Source organism: Neolamprologus multifasciatus, chromosome 14 (genome assembly GCF_963576455.1).
Source record: "Neolamprologus multifasciatus chromosome 14, fNeoMul1.2, whole genome shotgun sequence".
In the NCBI taxonomy this organism is placed as follows: Eukaryota; Metazoa; Chordata; class Actinopteri; order Cichliformes; family Cichlidae; genus Neolamprologus; species Neolamprologus multifasciatus.
In genome coordinates, this window is record NC_140452.1 from 28,782,145 (window position 1) to 28,802,624 (window position 20,480).

Sequence of the window (20,480 nt, forward strand, 5' to 3'; positions counted from 1 at the left end):
ATGGAGACAAGACACACGCTAAACCTGCTAGCATTGGCGCTAGCATCACCCAGCTGTTTCATCCATTTTGTTTAGCCTAGCTAAGCTGCGTGTATTTACAGTGCGGCAGAGATGGATGACGGCGACGAGCCAGGTTTAGTCCTCTCTCACAATACTTCGTCGGGCTCCAAGTCGGGTGGGGACAAGATGTTTTCCCTGAAGAAGTGGAATGCTGTAGCTATGTGGAGCTGGGACGTTGAGTGTGACACTTGTGCCATTTGCCGAGTACAAGTAATGGGTGAGTCCGAGGAGCTAACGGAGCTAACTTGTCTACTTGTACCTTTAAATCCCGAACGGCCCGGCGTGTGGAGGTACTCTAACATTGTTCTTCATTTTCAGATGCGTGTCTACGATGCCAGGCGGAAAATAAACAGGAGGACTGTGTTGGTAAGACCCTGCCAGCACTGACATATTTATTAGCAGCACAGACACTCGGCAGGTTAATCCACAAAAAAGAAAAGAAAAAGGAAGAAGCTAACAGTAGCTAGTTGGAGCTGTTAGACAAACTCGCTGAGCCAGGCAAAATACAAGATAATAACCTTTTACTTTCTTCTTTCTTCTTTCTGTTAAGATATAAAGCAGCGATTTTATATGACCATTTATTAGCATTTTGATATAAACATAAGGTACCAAAGGGCACCTAATCTAATCCTTGGGGGTGCTATTTTGCATGGTAAATGCCTTTAATGAATAGGACTGTCGTGTTTTGTTTTTAGCTTATTGTAAATGGTTTCTCAATATGTGCCACTCATGCTCTGCCTTTGTGTTTCAGTTGTGTGGGGAGAATGCAACCACTCCTTCCATAACTGCTGCATGTCCCTGTGGGTGAAGCAGAACAACCGCTGCCCCCTCTGCCAGCAGGACTGGGTGGTTCAGAGAATCGGCAAATAAGCTGCACATCCAGGTGGATTACACCTGCGTGCACCCCAAAGCGGTGACAGACTTGGCAGTGATCACTGCAGAGCCTTGTGCGGAGCCGCTGACACCGCAGTTGTCCTCCTGCTTATTGATTGCATGTTTTCAGTAGTCCCGGTACCAGAGGAAGGACAAAATGAAAGCTGCACAGACTGGTTACTCATGGAGTCCTGAAGAAGATGGATGAAATATGTTGAATTGTTTGGTCACTTGTTAGCTTTACATTGGTGTCTGTGGTGGTGTTTGGCACACCCTTAAAGATCTGTAATATGTGGGGGTTTTCAGTAAGAAGTTTGAATAAACTCTGTATGATATGATATGACTCACTGAACACTTTATTAGGTTTAGATGCTTGTTATCATCATCATATCTAGGCATGTAGGTGTAGTCTGTGATCTACAGAAATTCAAACAGCATCAGAATGAGGAAGAAAGGTGAAGTGATTTTGAATTTCTCATGATTATTGGTGGCAAACAAGGTAATCTGAATATTTCACAAAATGCTAATATTCTGGGAAGATTTCTTGATGTCAGAGGAGTTTGGTCAGACTGCAGAATATGCAGAAGAGCATCTCTGAATGCAGGTGCTGAACCTTAAAGCAGATGGGCTACAGCGGCAGAAGACCACCACCTTCTGTCAGCTAAGAACAGGAAGCTGAGGCTCCGGTTCAAACTGGGTGATGACAAAATGTTGGGGGGGAAAAAAGTCCCCTGTTCAGATGAGTCTCAAATTCTGCTACAACATCCAGATGGTAGGGTCAGAATTTGGTATAAATTATAAACTATTCATCCAGTTTTTCATGCTATTCTGTCCATAAAGTAAAAGAGGAAACAGAAAATCCAGTCATTTATCTGAGGTTTTAAAAAAATTATATTCAGAATTAGTACACACGTTGGTTGTTTTAAAACAAGCAAAAATATTAAAGTGAGCCAAGGTGGCGTTTAAGTCTTCAGACGCTTTGTAAGCTGTTGGGAAAAATCAATTCCTGAGCTGCTACTGAGCCAATTATGACTCATTTAGTGAAGACTATAATAACTTTATAATAAACCAAGTGTGCATACCAAATTGCATGCACATATAGCCTTGTCAGTGGCATTATACTCTCATGAAGAGTTCATCAACCCTACAATAACTTGTTAGGGTCCTTATCAGCCACCTCATCGTGTCATACTGGCAGCCCAATTACTGCACACAGTCACTTTGTAACTCCTAAGAATAGACCAGGATAAAGCCTCTTAAGTTCAAACCACATAAGTTGCTTTCCCCGTGTGCCACATACGAATAAACCCTTAGCCACCAACAAATCCCTAAGGACGGTGGTGCTTTTAAGGACTCAAACATGCATGGCCCAAGAAGTGAGGGATGCTCAGGATGCAGGTGCTCAGTTAAGCGTAGAACTTGCAGATGGGTTAACGTCAGCGTTTTAAGTTCATCCGCTGCCCGCTGGTGTGCCACAGGATCCATCCAGCATGGGTGACCTGCTAGGATTGGACAACTTGGTGGCCAACACCACCTACCTGAATGCCCAGCAGATCGATCGCAACGAGCTGAGAAAACGGAGACTCTCTCTGACGCTGCCCAAGCTGAAGAAGACCTCTGCTCTCCAGGCATCAGAGGGAGAGATGTACGAGTCACTCTGCGAGCAACAGCCTATCGGGAGCAAAATGTTCCAGCAGTTTCTCCTGGCCTCTAACGACCAGTACGCGGCTGCTGCTGAGTTTCTGGATGAGCTGAGCAAGTGGAGCTTTGCCGAAGATGAAAAAAGAGAAAAAGCCAAACAGACGATCCTCGCCAAGTTCTGCCAGTCTCAGTCTACGGGATTCCGGTCCTACTTCACCGAAGAAGATGCTGAAACATGCAAGGACTTATCAGACAGTAACTTTGATGAGGTGATTTTGGACCAGCTGAGAGAAGCCACTAGAGAGTTCCTGAAGGGAAGACCTTTCTCAGAGTACCTGAAAAGCCAGTTCTTCTACAGGTTTCTGCAGTGGAAGGAGTACGAGAGGCAAAAGATTACTGACAAATACTTTTATGAGTTCAGGACTCTTGGAAAAGGTGGCTTTGGTGAGGTGAGTGCCAAAAACATTAACGTCAGAATAAAAGTGTTTGGACAGTCAACGGATTTTCCTGCTACAGCCCAATAGCACGACTGTGTGACTCACATTAGTGAGGCAGGCTACTAACTTAAATAATTCCCCTAAATCACCTCTACAGAATAATGTTATGTTGTACAATTTATTATTGTGTATTATATTGTATCCTTTGTCTTGTCTTCCTCACTTTAATCCTAAATGGTGGCCGCCGCTCCCTGAGGCTTGTTCTGGAGGTTTCTTCCTGTTAAGAGGGAGTTTTTCCTTCCCACTGTCTCCAAGTGCTTGCTCATAGGGAATCATCTAATTGTTGGTTTTCTCTATGATATTGTCTTTATCTTACAACATAAAGCACCTTTAGGCTGTTGTGATAGCAACATGGCTAGTTTGTCCTTTAGAGCAGAAAGTAGCTCAAACATGTTTCATATTGATTTGTCATAAATTTGTCCGTCAGGTGTGCGCGGTGCAGGTGAAGCACACGGGCCAGATGTACGCCTGCAAGAAGCTGGATAAGAGGCGTTTGAAGAAGAAAGGCGGTGAGAGAATGGCTCTCGTGGAGAAGCAGATTCTGGAAAAGGTCAACAGCCTTTTTATCGTAAACCTGGCTTATGCTTACAACAGCAGACACCACCTGTGCCTGGTAATGGACCTGATGACTGGAGGAGACCTCAGGTTCCACATATACGACTTAGGGAAGAGAGGCATACGGATAGAACGTGTGGTTTACTACACAGCCCAGATAACCAGTGGCCTCCTGCACTTGCACAACATGGGCATCGTCTACCGTGATATGAAGCCTGAAAATGTGCTGCTGGATGGTAAAGGACAATGTCGCCTGTCAGACCTCGGATTGGCTGTGGAGCTGTCCAAGGGCAAAATGATCTGCCAGAAGGTGAGTGTCTCTAGATTAGCCTTGACTTTCAGTGTCAGATATGTGCAGGATCAGAGGATCTCTGTGGTTTGTGCAAGAGTAAGAAATTCTACTCTCCATACCAGAGAATCTCTTGTTTTATTGTCCTGCATGGCCACCCAATGCTTTGTATTATTTTTCTGCTTCACTAAGAAAATCCTCACTGACATTAACGCTGAATTCTCTCACAGCGTGTTCACCTGCCATTCCAAGGAGCTTACCAGGAATAGATATAGTGACTCCCAGTCCTGCTAAGGCCAACAACGAATAAGTGCACAGCCCTGTGTAACCCAAATGAATCTCATTAAAAAGGTGCCTGACCTCATCCCCGGGTGGACGCTGCGTAGCCTGAGAAATGTAAGGTAGATTGACCAGAGCCTGTTAGCATTCGCTGGCTAATCTTTGCTTTGCCAGATATAGCTTACAGGTGTCTGTCCAGGAACACAGTCAGAGGATTCACAGCAGGTCTCCACTCACTGGATGAGTCTCACAAGTGCCTTTTAAAGCAGCATGGTCACATACAGCCCACTTTGATCTGAGGTGTACAACTTGTGTTGCACAAAATGTAAAATGAAAAAAAGGGAAAGTAATAAGCAAGAAATATATGTTGGCAGGTGCAGGAGGACTCAAATGCCAGTGTGTAAAAAAAGGTTTTAGGTCTAGTTTTAAAGGACTGAGTGGAGGGAGCAGATTTGACTGTGAGGGGAACGCTGTTCCACAGTTTGGGAGCAACCAAAGAGAACACCCGGTCTCGTCTGAGTGGGGTCGTCTGATCAGAAGCATTCGATCTGCTGACCAGAGAGTTAACTACTCGTTTATTTATTTAGTTTCAATAGAAGTAAAGAAGTTCAACTTCAATCACATGTCTTGGTTTTTCTACCTGAAAAAGAAACGCTGCTGTAGGAAATGAAACCTCTCTTTGGGCTTAGATTTGTAAGAAATGTGTAAGATTACAGAAAACTTTGTGGTTGTTTAATTTTTCAGACAGTCTTGTAATTTTAAAATTCAAAGCTTTAGTTAATTTACAAATAAAATCTCATTTTCTTTCTTTGTTTACTGTGGACTGAGTTTAAAAAAACTAAAATCTATAGAGCAGATATTGAAAATCAGCTGTCATTTAATTATTTATCGATTATTTAATTACATTTCTGCAGTAAAGATCGCAAATTTATACCCTTCAAATTTTCCAAAGCCATCCAGTGGGCCAGATTGTAGTGTTTACCAGGCCGATTCTGGTCCTTGGGCCTTACATTTGACACCCCCGCTTTAAAGGATCATCATTTTCTCTTTATCTTGTTTTGGTGCATTCTAGCATCTTCATTTTTATCTTGAGGTTTTATTGTTTTTTGTTATATTCAATTAAACAGAAGCTGTATATCTTATCCAGCCTCTTCTTGTTGCAGATAACTGAAATAATTATTCAAACTATAAATGATTTGTTGGAGTAGATTATCATGTTGGGTCTCAAAAACGTTCATTCTCTGCTCTATAATGGTTTCAGAAAAAGGTCTTTTTTACAGTTGTGCGTTTTGAATCTCGGTCTTTAGTATTTCTGGCTATCAGAGACTGCTGTCTGTCAGCTCCACATAACCAGCTGTTGAGCAAAATAATAAATACTTAAGTGCCCTAAACCTGCATTCTGTTCAATGGCCAGCAGGGGGCAACTCCTCTGTATGCAAAGGAAGTCAGACCCACAGAAGCCTTTGACAAAATTGTAACACCTGACAAGACCGTCAGTGATGCAAATATCTCATTAGCCGATCACACGGCACAAACTTAATGCATTTAGACACAGAGAGAGAGTCAATGTGACCTAGTGAAGTTCAAACTGAGCACCAGAATGAGCAAGAAAGGTGATGTAAATAAATTTGAATGTGGTGTGGTTGTTGGTGCCAAACAGGCTGGTCTGAGTGTTTCAAGGCCTGTTGGATCTGCTGGGATTTTCCCCACACAAACATCTGCAGGGTTTGCAGAGCATGGTCTGAAAAGAGAAAACATCCTGTTCTCAGTTCTCTGGGTGAAAATACCTTGATCCTGTCAGCTGAGACCAGGAAACTGGAGCTACAATTTGCATCAGACGAGAAAAATGTTTCCTGGTCTGATGAGTGTGGATTTCTCCTGCGACAGACTTTGGTGTAAAGGACATGAAGCCTGGATCCATCCTGGCTTGTATCAACCCAGATAGCAAGGAGACGTGGTTTCAATGTTTAGTCAATATCAGGTGATTCCATTGAATCAACGTTGAAATCTGACGTTGACCTAACGTCACTCTTGCACCCTTTTTTAATATTGAAACAACGTTCATGTTTTGATATTGACTCAGTGTTGAACAGCTTGCACACTTTGGGCCTTTAGGCGCCTACTGAGCATCATAAATTGCTAAGGAAGCAGCAACGTTTTGTCGCCTTTTGTTAATTTCCTACCGTGATTATCCATTTCCCCCCATTTCTCCCACCCCATACTACATTCACACACCTCAGCAAATGACTGACAATTCTTTGGAGCTTAATTTAGTTGAATGCCACAAAAAATAACCCAAAAACCTGTAAACAATGAAAACCTAAATTCTCTTCTTGTGCCCTCTGTGTGTGGTCAGGCTGGTACGACTGGCTACATGGCCCCTGAGGTTCTGAAGCAGGAGTACTACCGCTACTCTGTGGACTGGTGGTCCCTGGGATGCAGCATTTATGAGATGGTGGCCGCCCGCTTGCCTTTCAGAGACTTCAGGGAGAAGGTGCAGAACGATGAGGTGACTCGCCGAACCCTGGAGGACGAGTGCAAGTTTGAACACAAATCCTTCGATGCTCCCACCAAAGATATTATCAGCCGCTTCCTCAAGAAGAGGGTGGCGCGTCGCTTTGGGTGCCAGTAAGAAAAACACTGAAAGTTTGAATGGTTTAGATGTAATGGAGCGAAGTCGCCCGGCAGCAGAAAACGTCTCACTTCCTTTTTTTTTACTTATGAAAACATGCTGTGGCTCTTGGTGTGGTTTTTACAAGAAATGGGACCAGGAAGTCTTTAATAAACAGAAATAAATATTTCAGCATTCTCAAATTCAGCCACACGAAATAGTTTTTTACTTCCTTTTTTCCTGTGATATAGAAGCAAAATTCATTCCCATGTTTGTAACGCGCAGTCCCGAGAGAAACATCTCAGTGTAGGTTCTCAGCTCATGTTAGTTTTAAGCGCTTGAAATGAAGGCAGCTGGATTTCTTTTTGCTTTGTCCCCTCTCATCAAACAGGCTTCCTCAGTTCTAAAAACTGTCTGACATATTTAACCCCTGCTTGTGGATTTTCCTGCGCCCGCTTATCCAACACCAAATCCAGTCAGCTTACAGAACTGAGGAAGTCTCTTGAATGAGAGGTGAAACATCTCCACGAAGCAAAAGGGCCTTCATAAGAAGCACTTAAGACAATCCTGAGTAGAGATTGCTCGATTTCGACCACAAATGATAGAAAAAAAGCATCAACATGAACACTGATGAAGTACTACAACCACACCGACACAAGGGGGCGCTAGATTTGTTCAAAAAGTAAATTATTACCTGAGAGAAAACGAAGGCACCGACTTGAATGTGCTGTGATTTTTATTTTGTGACTTTCAAACTTCTCTGAGGAATGCTTCAGTTTATTTTTATATTTTTAACTTGTCATCTTAAGTTCTCTCCAAGCATCACAACAAAGTGAGGGTGTGTCCTCGAAGCCTTTCAGAGGAACTTTGTGACCATCAGCTCTGCTTTTGGTCCTCTCCAGCAGCTCCGTGTCACTTTGTGTGATTCTTTACATTCTCCAATTATAAAAATTTGTAGCCTATGAAACAAATTTCATATGTTTATATTTATATATTGGATGCATAAACGTTCATGGTCAGTCCTGAGTTTCCCAAGGAGCCAATGAGAAAAGTTAACAACAGAGCACGAACAGATTTGTTTGCTTTTCCTGCCAACACAGCTGGCTGATCTGCAGCTGGACTCATTTATTTTTCTACTTTTACTATTTTTAAAGCCATTCGGCTGCTCTGAGTTTTATTTGTTAGCAAAGAAGGCTATTTTTAATTCGCTTCATTTGCACAAACTTACAGAGCCGCTTATAGGTATAGCTTCATAGCGGCTCTGTAATTACATAAATGCAAGAAGAACATGTGTTTATTGTATTGACAGTGAAACTTTAGGTCACTGGAGTTACGTGTTTTCAGTAATTTCAATTATTTAAACTCCTCAGTAATGTGTCACCTTCATTATAACCTCTGAGTCAAGATAAGTGCAGAAAGGTTGAAGCTGGATGGAGTGGTGTAGAATATGGGTGTAAAAATAAAAAAATCAACAGAAGGGGAAGCGAGGCAGATGATTCTGAATGCGTGGCAATAACTTCTCGACACATATTTCTGACATGTTTTGTGTTAATGTACAAGGCATTTCTCTGAATGCCTCAAAGTAACACTTCCTCTTAATCCATCACCTTTAGAGGCGATGACCCACGAAGCCACGAGTTCTTCAACAGCATCAACTTCCACCGCCTGGAGGCGGGCCTGCTGGAGGCCCCCTGGGTGCCAATGCCCAACGTGGTCTACGCCAAAGACGCGGACGAGTTCAAGGACAACTCTGACATCAAGGACGTCACGTTTGACACCAAGGATGAGAAGTTCTTCAGGGAGTTCAGCACGGGCGCAGTGTCCATGCAGTGGCAGAAGGAGATGATTGACAGCGGCATGTTTGACGAGCTAAACAGCGCCACGGTCATCCAATGCGACCGAGAGACTGCGTGGAAAACCAGGCTGTGTGTCCTTTTCTAAGCACACAAACAGGAGGAATTTTGGACACTTGAATATGCACAGATGTCCTTAAATCGAAGTGCCTTCAATTATGTGCCTTGGAAACCTTTTTACGCGTGCCCTTTTTCCTTAACCTCAGTACATTTCCCCACATAAATAATTTCATTATGCAGCCACAGCCAAACATAATAGGACATTAGTAGCTGCAGTAAAATAAACTCGCAGTATTAATGCCCAGATGGAAAACATGCTGACATTGTACTGCAGCTGCGGCTTTATACTTTGCCCTCTGTTCCCGGTGAGACAGCAGATCCCAGCACCTTCATAGTTTCCATTACATCACTCGGCAATTTTTGGCAGGCAGCTGTTTACGTGTGTTTGTAAACAAGCTCCATAATGGCTGCATGTCATCACACTAATGCGCCACCTTTCTATTAGTGACCCACGTTTCACGCGGGCCCTCTGAAGAGCCCATCTTCTTTCCCCCTCTGATGAGCTCCTGCCCAGGGTCGTGCTGATGAAGTCTCTCAGCGCACCACTGAGTGCCGCCAGATGCTCACGGAGCTCGCTCAACCTCCCGCGGCACTCATCATCATCATCCCCATTATCCCGCGCTGCTCTGGTATTTACAAGCACTGGATGACTCGTTCACTAATTTTAACGACCGAGGGAGACAAATTGTCGTACATGCACAAACTTTTTTCCACTTGAGAACATGTTAACATAGATTTTCTGGCACCATCAAGCCAACGCCAAACCCCTTTACAGCCCCCTCAAATCACCCTTTGTTTATGCACAAACCCCTTGTTGCTGTGCTCAGTGCACAGCAACAACAACAACAAAAAGTAGGCTGTTTGAGAAAACCTTTCACACACAAGTTGCCTTTAAGGATCCATAGTTTCTCCTGATTCATGACTGAAGACTCAGGTTACAGTAAATCAACAGACTGTTGCTGCTAATCAATCGTTGCAGACTCTACTGTAGCTTCTGCTTGGAAAACAGCAGATTTCAGGGGGGCAGGTTTGGCCTTTAGGCTACCAGAATCCCCTAGGTGTCTTATTTTTGACTTATTTTTACTTATAAACTTTTAAACAACTGCAACTTAAGAAAAGTGGTGGGCAGCTCGATCCAGATATCGATATTCTAGATACCAACGCTGGTATTGGTATCCGACCGATACTGGGGCTATAGAATCGATACTTTAGTTTTTGAAAATGAAAAAATAAATTCCAAAAATGTCTGTGAATGTAATAACCAACAGAAGTTGACCCAAACTGCTTTAAAGACAGGCACAAGACAGTCTCCAAAAACATTCAGATTTAAAATACATAAAAAGCTAAAAGTTGTGTTTTGTTGTGTAAAATAATTATTGTGGAAAGTAAAAATCACCGTGATTTAGTGGTCATTAAAATGTGCTCAGAATTTCCAAATTGATGCTGATTGTTCTCATTAATAATGGCACGCTGATCCCTTACAGAAGCTGGCTCTATAGGTTAGAAGTATTGGTACTTGGTATTGGTATATACTTAGTATTGGATCAGTACATACTACTACTGCAGTATCACACACCAGCAAATAGAAAAAACATAATAACTAAACAAAAACAAAACAAAGTTTCACAAAGCACAACGGAACAGTTTTTGGGGAGACAATAAGGTGACGGACCAGACACGGATGTGACAAGCTAACAGTAAATAGCTAATACCAAACATGTTTCTACAGTATGTGACTAAAACTGACATGCATCACAGCTCATCTGTCACATTATTCTGTCCCCGAAAACTTTTCCGTTGTGTTTTTCTATCTGCTTCTGTTTTCTTAAGTTGCAGTGTATTTGACCTCTCAGGGCCACCGTACCTTAGTGCCAAACAATGCCAATCATGTTTTGTAATGCATTTCTGAACACAGAAATGTGCTTTTCTTGCAGTTTAGATGATATGCTCTTATACTTTCAACAACATATTTTGGTTTGCAAGGATTTTATGGATCATCTTTTTTGCTACTGATGCTGGCAAACCTTTTTTTTTTTTTAACAAGCTGTGATGAAAGAAAATAAAAGCACATTTCCAAAAACCTCGAGTGAAATAAAGTTATTTCCCTGTCCTCCTGCCGCTGATGATTTCTGCAAACAGGTGAGTCACAAGAGCGATGACATGTGAAGTTACAGGTCGAAAGCTACGCAGTTATTGTGATTATCCTCTTGTTGCTCATCTCACGGTTGCAGATCTCATCTGTCATCATTTATCCAAGCAGCCCGCTGTCGATCTGAAAAACAGAGAGGCGCTTGTGTCTTCAGTTACATCATGTTGCTTCAATATTTGATTCGGATTGCTTCATCTGTCACTGTCAGTGTAACCCTCCAAAACAAAAAACAAACCCCTCAGCACGTTTAGGTAATGAGGGACACATAAACATGTGTTGCGCTAATTCCTGCGCGGGCAGGGGAGAGGCGACCTTACAGGGCGGAGAAGTGGCCCCCCTTCACGCTCCACTGTCACGAGATTAGAGGGTGCTTCAAGATGGAAATCCAAGACGCAACCTGATCATCGTGACTGTGAAGGCAGAGTGGGGAGTCCACTGTGGACGACGTGACGACAAGGCAAACTCGGCAGAAGGTCGCCAGGAACATGTTTTTACCAGGCGCGTACAAGCTGCTGCCAGGGTTTAGTTCCCCACGGCCCAGCGCTGTAATGCTGCCCTCCAATTCACAAACAGCACAAACAACTCTGCAACACACACACGCACACACGACATGTACTATAAAACATTTGTACTCAGGCATGCAAATACACACTGGTGCACGCACCTTTCTGCATCTGTAGCACCGATTGTGCAGAAGAAGATGTGCACAGATCCCACAGAAGACTTTCACGCACTCTCTCTCTGATCCACACACACATACACACACACACACACACACACACAATCTTATTACCTCTGTAGAAGCAGGCGTGGGGTTTTAGAGATCAAAGCAGGACAGGGTGTAATTTGGTATCTGCGTTTGTTACATGCCCATGCTCTGGATTCACATCAAAGGCATGTGCCACACTTCAGTTCTGCCCTGGCATCCTCGGGATGGTATCACACCACTTATATCGCTGCTTTTTCCCCTTTTTTGGCTCTGCGTGCGTATGTGTGCGTGTTCTTCAAAAGGCGTAAACATGAAAATTACACCGAGCGATGTTTATATACGCACTTCTATGTGTGTGTGCGTGTTTGGGATAGGTGAGAAAATGGTTAAATAGCAGAGACAGAGAGGCCATTGTCTGCTGGAGGAAAACGAGAGCCAGCCATGAGGGAGAGAATGAAGGAGGAAGAGAGCTGTTGCACGCTGTCTCGTACTCAAAGCTGGTGTGAGGTCTATATTTTTAGGATTAAAGTCTGTTTTTAAATGGTTGAAATCTTTTCTTTTTCTCCCTTCTAGGCAAATTTCACGCCATTCAGCGTAACAAAAATATAGAAAAATTTGAACACCAATCGAGCACCAGATCAGGTCGGAGATCCTCATTCCGCTCAGCTGCCAGTGTGAGCCTCACTGCTACAGCCCAGAAAGTGCTTTGCTCTTTTGGTTCACGTTCAATTTTCTAAGCTTCATTGCTTGAATTCTTAACATTTCCACAAATAAGTGAATTCGTGCTTGGCGGTCCAACAGAAACAGAGCGTGTGTGTGCATGATGTTCTTCCCCACTGAGGCCCAGTGGGTAGTTTCCATGGTGCCCAGACCTCAGACCCCTTCCAGTGCCAGGGGGGTGGACAACGTCATGGACAAGGCACACACACACACACACACACACACACACACACACACACACACACACACACACACACACACACACACATTTATAAACAGTCTTAGCTGTCATCCTATCTCTGCACCATGTTTGGCCTTTACTGCAAGAATCATCTGTTTATGTGATTTAATCTCATGTTCTGACGTTTTTCTCCAATAACAAACAAAAAAAGCTGCCAGATCAAATGATGGCACCGGTTTCCAAACTCATGACTTGAACCATGACTGCACAGCTATATCGAAAGCAGCGAAAATTACCCCAAGACATCAACCCTGTCAAGCCCATGTGATTACTCCAAAATCTTGTCAACTAGAGGACAAAACAAATAATTATTCTGACTCGTCAAATGCTATTTAAATATTGTCCGCAAAAGTTCTTTTTGCTTTTCCCCAACACATAGAGCTAGGGTTAAGGTTCTGACCTTAAAGGGTTAACATATCAGTGTCAGGTGATTGGAAAAACAACCACTTAAGGCTTAGAAGTGGATAAAAATTACTTACAGGAGCACATATGTAGAAGACTTTACTTGCCCATTGCTGTGTCTGGATCCTAAGCTTCAGTATAGTATGTAAGTCTTACCTAATGTTATATCGGCAGATAAATAGATGGAAAGATGGACGGATTGAGTCTTTGTGTTATTGCTACAGCACAGCAATCATCCTTACCTTCTGACATATCGGCGATACGTAGACATTAGAGCAAGCAGCAAGAGCAAGTGTGTCCCCTCCAGAAGAACTAGAGGATCAAGAGGATATTGGTCCAGAGAGTCTCTGCACTACTACCTCTGCAAGCCCATCCAGGTGGATTGATGGATGGATGGATGGAGGAACAGATGGAGGAACAGATGGATGTACTGAGTCTTCGTGTCATTGCAACAGCACAGAAATTATCCAACAACCATCATTTTGCCATGACAGTGGTGGTGGCATTAAGGCTGGAGGAGTTCCAAAGGTGGTTTTAATGGTTTTCTTTAATGGCTGTAGCTCAGGAGGCAGAGCAGGTCATCTATTAATTGTAAGGTTGATGGTTTGATCCCAGACTGCTCCGGTAAAGTATAGTAAAAAAAACAAAAACCTGCTTGTGTGAATGGAGCATGTTGTAAAGAGTGCTCAGGTAGAGTAGTCCATTTACCATTGGCTGCCTATTTGACAACAAAGGGTTTGGTTTTTTTAAAATAAACGCCAACAATTAATTTCATTTTATTTATATAATGCCAATTGACAATAACAGCTGCCTTAAGGCACTTTATAATGTAAAGAATCTACAATAATACAGAACAAACCTCAACAATCAGACAGTTCCCTACACTCATAAAAAGGAAATTGGGCGGTTGTTGCATTTACAAAAGTATAACTTGTAATTTGAACAAATTATTTCATGTTTCTATGGTGAACGTAATTAAATCATGTAGGATCTGAATAATATTCAACAACTTAATTTGTTCTTGTTGAGATGACATGATAGGATCTAGTAAGAGTGGTTAGTTGCTGGACTGGGTTTATAAGAGGCGGACAACTACACACACACACCACATGTACGCTATCGCTATTTATTGTGGTTTAACCTGTCAAGGACAAAAACATAAAGAAAATTCTGCATGAATCCTTGTAATCATAGCTTTCCTACTTTTGTTAAGCCTGGTTTGACAGTTTGGTGACGTGGTGGTTAACACCGTTGCCTCACGGCAAGAAGGGCGTGCGTTCAAATCCCCAATCTAGATAGTTTGCAGTGGGTTCTCTCTGGGTAGTCTGGTTTCCTCCCACAGTTAAAAGTCATGCAGTTATTCGAGTTAGGTTAATTGGTGATTCAAAATAACCTATAAGTGTGAATGTGAGTGCAAATAGTTGTTGTCTCTCTGTGAGAGACTGGTGACCTGTCCAGGGTGTACCCTGCCTCTTACCCTATCACTTCTGGGTTATGCTCCAGCTCCTCTGCAACCCGAATAAAGATAGTAGGATGGATACAGTGGAAGTTGTTGTGAATCCATTAACTTTTCATGTTATCTAGACTTTGTTGAACATTATGTAATATGAAGACAACATGTAGTATTTACATGTCCAAGTAGTATTTGGGTAAAAGTTATTGAATAGTGTTGGAATAAAGTGACAACTTACTTCATTTAAACATGTTTCAATCACATTTCATCAACACAAAATGCACAGCTTTAGTGAATATGTCCAACATGGACATATTCACTAAAGAATAAATCCAAAGAATAAATCCAACATGCTTGCATGTCTGCATGTCTGCTTCTTAACTTTCACAGTTCAGCCATTTCCTTGATCAGCAGTCTGCCACATCTCTCCAGTCACCTGTCACTAGGAATAAAGTTCTCTCCCACAAGTAGAAAATCCCAAGGAAACAGCTTAAAGTTCAAAAAGTTATAGCATCCTGAAACCGGAGTTGGCCGGAGCGTTAAGCTTTCTGATGTTCCTTCACCCCTCCAGTGCAGGGTGATTGAAGATCAGCACATCAAACGAAGGGAGAGGGATATAATGATACAGAATACGGTATCAGGGAAACACTTTACAACTCCTCATCTTAAACAGTGAAGGAAAGAAACAGTTGTGGTGCATGTGTTAATGTGCTTTAATTGCAGTGCACCGTGCTGCCTCAGGGGTCACCGACTGTGGGGGGGACTGCTGGCATCTGTGTTTGTGTGGACAGATATGCTGCTCGTGTGTATGTGTGTGTGCTCAGGAGCAGGTACAAAAGTCATCACGGCGTTGGGTAATGGTGACAGAGAACCAGAAATGTAATCTGTGAGGCGGTGTTAGTTTCTAAGAGTGTATCCAGTTTGATTTAATTTGCTGGTATTTCTTGCATTCTTTGTTAGCAGTGTAATATGACTGACAGTTGGCGCGACAGACGGTCTGGACTCAGTCCAAGTCTTTTTCTGCTTTAAGTGTGTGTGTGTGTGTGTGTTCCCAGACTCTCTAATCTACCTCTTCCAGTCTGTCAATATCACTTGGCATGTGTGTGTGTGGCTAAATTCGCTCCTCTGCGGCCGTCCTTGGACATCTGGGGTGTGTTGATGCTGCTAACGGATACTGCGACTGTAACAAAGAAAGAGGCCGATGTGTGGATTCTGTTGAAATATGAAGTCTGTTTATATAAAGTACAGAGCTGAAAAAAAAAAAAAAAGATAATTAAACTGCTCCCATACTATTATGACCAAACTCTGTGGAATTTCCTCACAGGTACTTCTCACACAGTGACTCCACACGAGCAGGAAAGAAAGAAGATGAGATACACTCAGATATTTGGTGAAATGTTTAGACTCTTACAGGAATGCACTTTGTACTGACTGGAGATGTCGCTGAGCAGACGAGGTCTGGGGATTGTCCACTTTGAGCTTATCTACATCAAGAACTTGTTCTCTGGCCTCAAACAAACTGGCCCCTAACTTCCTCAGGCCTTCTCATTAGGCAGTTGCTTTAGAAAGTATTCAGATTCACATTCAATCTTGGTGCACAAAAATAGTTCAGTGGCCATTTTATTAGGGTAGTACTTGGTTGGACATCTTTTTGCCTTCAGAGATGCTTTAATTGTTCGTGGCACTGATCCAACAAGGTGCTGGAAACTTTCCTCAGAGTTTTTGGTCCACGTTGACATGACGGCATCAAACAGTTGCTGCAGATTTGTCAGCTCCACATCCATAATGAGAATTTCCCGTTGCACCACATCTTGAAGGTGCTCTGTTGGAGTGAGATCTGGTGACCGTGGAGGCCTTTAAAGTACACTGAACTCATTGTCAAGTTCAAGAAAGCATTTGAGATGATTTAAGCTTTGTGACACGGTGCATTTTATCCTGCTGGAAGCAGCCATCGGTAGGTGGGTACACTGTGGTGATAAAGGAATTGAAGGGGCAGCAATATGCTCAGTTAGACTGTGGTGTTTAAATGTTGGTACTAAAGGTCCTGTGCAAAACTGTATCTCAGTTTCCTGCTCTTAGCTGACCAGAGTGGCACAGTTGTGACCACAGCTGTACCTGATAAACTGTATGATATTTGTAATAAATGCAAATATAATATGTTTGTGTTCTATTTTATATTTTTGAAAAAATGCATTAAGTTTAAAATGCATGTCACATGTATTTTATATGCTCTAATCAATCAATTAACCAAGACTTGCAGGCCTGAATAAGGTCATTGTGCCCACACTGTTTAGTTTATTCCAGCCTTGTTTCTTAGCCTAAAATTTGTTGAGACAGACGGAGCAGTTGTAAACCACACCTTACATTTTTTTTAGCTACAAATAGAAAAGGGGATATCTGTACTAAAGTACACTGCTGACCCACAGAAGGTGTGTGTGACATTCACTCCGGGCTAAATGCTACAGGCCAGACAACCACAAAGGAGTTTGCAGCCTTTAGTACAGATTTATTGAAGCCGTGTTATGTTAGGGTAGCTAAAATCAGTCAACTCTTGGAAAAATTGCCCTTAAACTGACAAAAAAGAAGCTGTTTGCATGCAAAAGAAATAGTTAAAAAAAAAAAAAAAAGATAAATCAGGATTCAGGAATGATCAAAATGTTACAACTATATTGTAGCGGTGTCTTCCACATAAAGGACTACAGTCCAACAGTACCAGAAAAACTAGATATTTATTTATCCTGAAAACTGAAAACTGTGTGTGATAAAAATAATAAAAAAAAAAAGATTGATCTTAGTTCCCACATGAAACATTCAGTTTTAAACACTCTCTGGACGCTGGCGTCCTCGGAGGTTCTACCACTTGTTTTGACTGATGGGCTAATTTAGGAGGTTCTACTTTTGGCTCTTTCTTGTTTGCCAGCAATCTTTTTGGCATTTAAAAGAAAACTGAGCTCGAGTTGCAGGTTCACTAACGCCGACCACAACTTCTGCTGAGAGTGCTTTCAGTGGTGACACGCCTCAAATCTAAAAACTCCACACTGTAACCTTATCGTGCTTATTTTTATCTTCAGTGAATGACGTTTTGTAGTCGCATGTTCGATGGATTAAAGGGCCGGGCTTTATCTTGTGATGATCAGGAGGTTGCGGTCTGCCGACTCCCACACACACACACACACACACACACACACATGCACACCCACACATAAATATGCCAGCATAAATACACGCACACACTCCCCCCAGATGTTTCCCGACATGGTCTGCTGTGACTCTGGTACATTTGTTTATCCCTGCATGCATAGTTAATGCTACATGCCCTGCACACCAGAGCTTACACTGCTTTTTGTTTTCCACTGCAGCTCTTTTCCACTCTCAGAGTGACCAACACAATGGCAGGAACACCTAAAATGGTACTGATGGCTGTTTTTCTTCTATTTGGAAGTCAAAGGATCACAAAGGGCTTAAATTGAGACTGAAACAAGTGACGTCATTTCGGATGGCTGTGTATTGCCAGAACTTGTCACTGTGCTTATATTTCCATAACTGCATTATCAAAAGTGCTGTGGCTAAAGGGCCAAATAAGCATTCAGAAATGTTACATCATTTTGAAGCTTTCTGGAAGTCAGAGTTTTACCTGTTGTATGCCAAACTAGACAGGTCACGCCAGCCGCAACACCAGTGAATTCTCAGGACACAGAAATTATTCATTTTAATGGAAAATTCTGGTTTATTGCGACTTTTTTTAATGACTCATGTAAGTCTGCAGTCCGCATACAATACCAGGTCTTTCAACGTCTGTACAACACAGTGAAAAGGAGAGATGCACGTCTGTACACTCTTCAGCTTTTGTGCTTTACAAGTTCATTTTTTACTAAGTTAATGGTTTGAAGTAGAAAAATACCCCAATCACTTCCCCCAAAATTGGATATGTTTACCCAATTGCCCCATCCTACCCACATAGCAGACAGGTCAGGCCCGGCACTGCTGGCTGACTCCTGGCATGGTAAGTGGTATGTCATCCAGATATGGGCCAGGCCTGGTGTAGATGGCACTGTTTATGTGATGGCATGCCACATCTGGCCAGATTGTAGTTTGGTGTATGTGGCCCAGGCTCATAGAAAACAGGTCTGGCCCGGGTCCAGCATCAATCTGGCACTTCTGACTGACCAGTGTCATGGCGGGGTGTATGTCAACCAGATGTGGGCCATGTCTGGCAATAATGGTGCTATTTATTTTCCTATTTTAGTTAGAAGACCCAAATGCTATGTTACAATACTATACTGCTATAGTAGCCAACGTTTCAAAAGCAGGTTTGACAGGTTTGTGAGTGTACACTTTATGCAAAACCTAGTGACGGTTTACTTATGGTTACCACCCAGTGGCTGTAGCTCAGGAGGTAGCGTGGGTCATCTACTGATCAAAAGGTTGGTGGTTTGATCCCTGCCTCCTCCAGTCTGCATATCAACTGTGTTGATGTGTACGAATGTAGTTAGGAAGTTCTCAGTTTAGAGAAAGTGTGTGATTGGGTGAATGTGTCATGTTGTATGGAGCACTTTGAGTAATCTGGGAGAGTAGAAAAGTGCTATATAAGAATCAGTCTGTTCACTGTCTGAACAGAGTTTTGTCATGTTTCTTTTGCGCTAACATGTTTCGGTACATGTTGTTATTACATGGCTTCACTAGGCTGACATCTGTGCCAGCACCGGGCCAGCAGTGTGTCTGCAACTGGCCCGTGGCTGCACACAACTTACACGTGGCCCACATACCACAAAGAATGACGGCCGTTTGGTGGCCCAGATCTGGTTTGCCAGAGGTAATCCACACATGGGCCAGCACAGGACCACCAGTGTGTCTGCAACTGGTCTTGTGCTGGCCCATGTGTGGGCCACATGTGTGGGCGTGAGCCTGGTTCTGCCAGACTTTTCTTCCTGCTAAAAGCGAGTTTTTCCTTCCTACTGTCACAAAGTCCATACCAAGGTTATTATAGTAAACTAAAACTAACCTAAAAACTAGACTTTTAGAGGAGAAAGGAAAACAATTTTGTGAATTTAGAAAACAAAATGAACATTTTTGAGACTTCTACATCAGTGTCCCCCCTCCCCTGTGATCTGTTCCTCTTCATGTGCTTTAACTCCAGGTCTAGTCCTCACTAGAGATGGACCGATCCGATATTAGGTATCGGTATCGGTCCGATACTGACCCAAATTCCTGGATCGGATATCGGCGAGAAATAAAAAATGTAATCCGATCCATTAAATATCAAAAAAGCACCTCACAAAACTTGCTACAAGGCATAACCCGGCTCATAACCATAGCACTCGCAGCAGTGTGCATCACGTGATAGAGCGGCTGTGTGCTACCAAACCAGCATTTCATCTCCGAGGACGTTTTCCCAGAGAGAAGTAAAGCAAGTGTGTAAGTTCATCTCTGAATGTTTGTAAAGCATTCTCGCGTTAAGATTAACAACCAATATATGGAGCGACTGCCTCTCTGTCTCTCTCTCTCTCCTGCTGCTACTTCAAAGGTGAAACTGATCAATGATCAGCTGATCAGCTTTTCTGTCGCGAGTCTGTCTCTCTTGTTTGTTTTTGGCCCACTTTGCACCAGAAAGAGGAAACCAGCGGCTAAACAACAGCAGCACGTTTAAGCTTGATAAGCTGTTGTTAGAATTTATTTAATATTACTTTCTACACCAGGATCCTTTTCTATGCAGCTGACGGCTGGTAACTGTGCAGGGGCGGATCTAGCAAAGTTTAGCCAGGGGGGCCGATAGGGCATGAACAGGGAAAAGGGGGCACAAAGACATACTTTTCTTTCTTATTCTCATTTAAAATGTCTAGCTTTTAATAAATAATTATCTGCCTCTTACACCCAAAGTTTTAATCTGATGTAAAAAAAAAAATATAAGTCCATTACTGTATATAGTAACTGTTAATTCTAATATACCCTAGTAAGCTATAGTACTTTTTCCTTTGGGAAGGTACCATCTGTGCAGTCTGCAATTTTGTTGAAGAAAGATGTTGAATCTATTTAATTATTCTTGAAAAACAATTTATTTCTGTGCATTTTCCTCCCTGCATCAAATTAA

At 42.5% G+C, this 20,480-nt stretch overlaps 2 protein-coding genes across 2 annotated transcripts; both read left to right on the forward strand.

The window, feature by feature from the left end:
- The first annotated feature begins 9 nt into the window (after positions 1-9).
- Positions 10-1,285, forward strand: rnf7 (ring finger protein 7). The gene is made up of 3 exons (XM_085131263.1): positions 10-277; positions 379-426; positions 812-1,285. The coding sequence occupies exons 1-3, from the start codon at positions 112-114 to the stop codon at positions 928-930; spliced, it is 333 nt and encodes a 110-aa protein (XP_084987389.1). The 5' UTR covers positions 10-111; the 3' UTR covers positions 931-1,285.
- A 102-nt stretch (positions 1,286-1,387) lies between these two features.
- grk7b (G protein-coupled receptor kinase 7b) lies at positions 1,388-14,658 on the forward strand. The gene is made up of 4 exons (XM_085131252.1): positions 1,388-3,023; positions 3,499-3,936; positions 6,551-6,822; positions 8,419-14,658. Exons 1-4 carry the CDS (start codon positions 2,424-2,426, stop codon positions 8,744-8,746), a joined length of 1,638 nt encoding a protein of 545 aa, XP_084987378.1. The 5' UTR covers positions 1,388-2,423; the 3' UTR covers positions 8,747-14,658.
- The last annotated feature ends 5,822 nt before the right edge of the window (positions 14,659-20,480 follow it).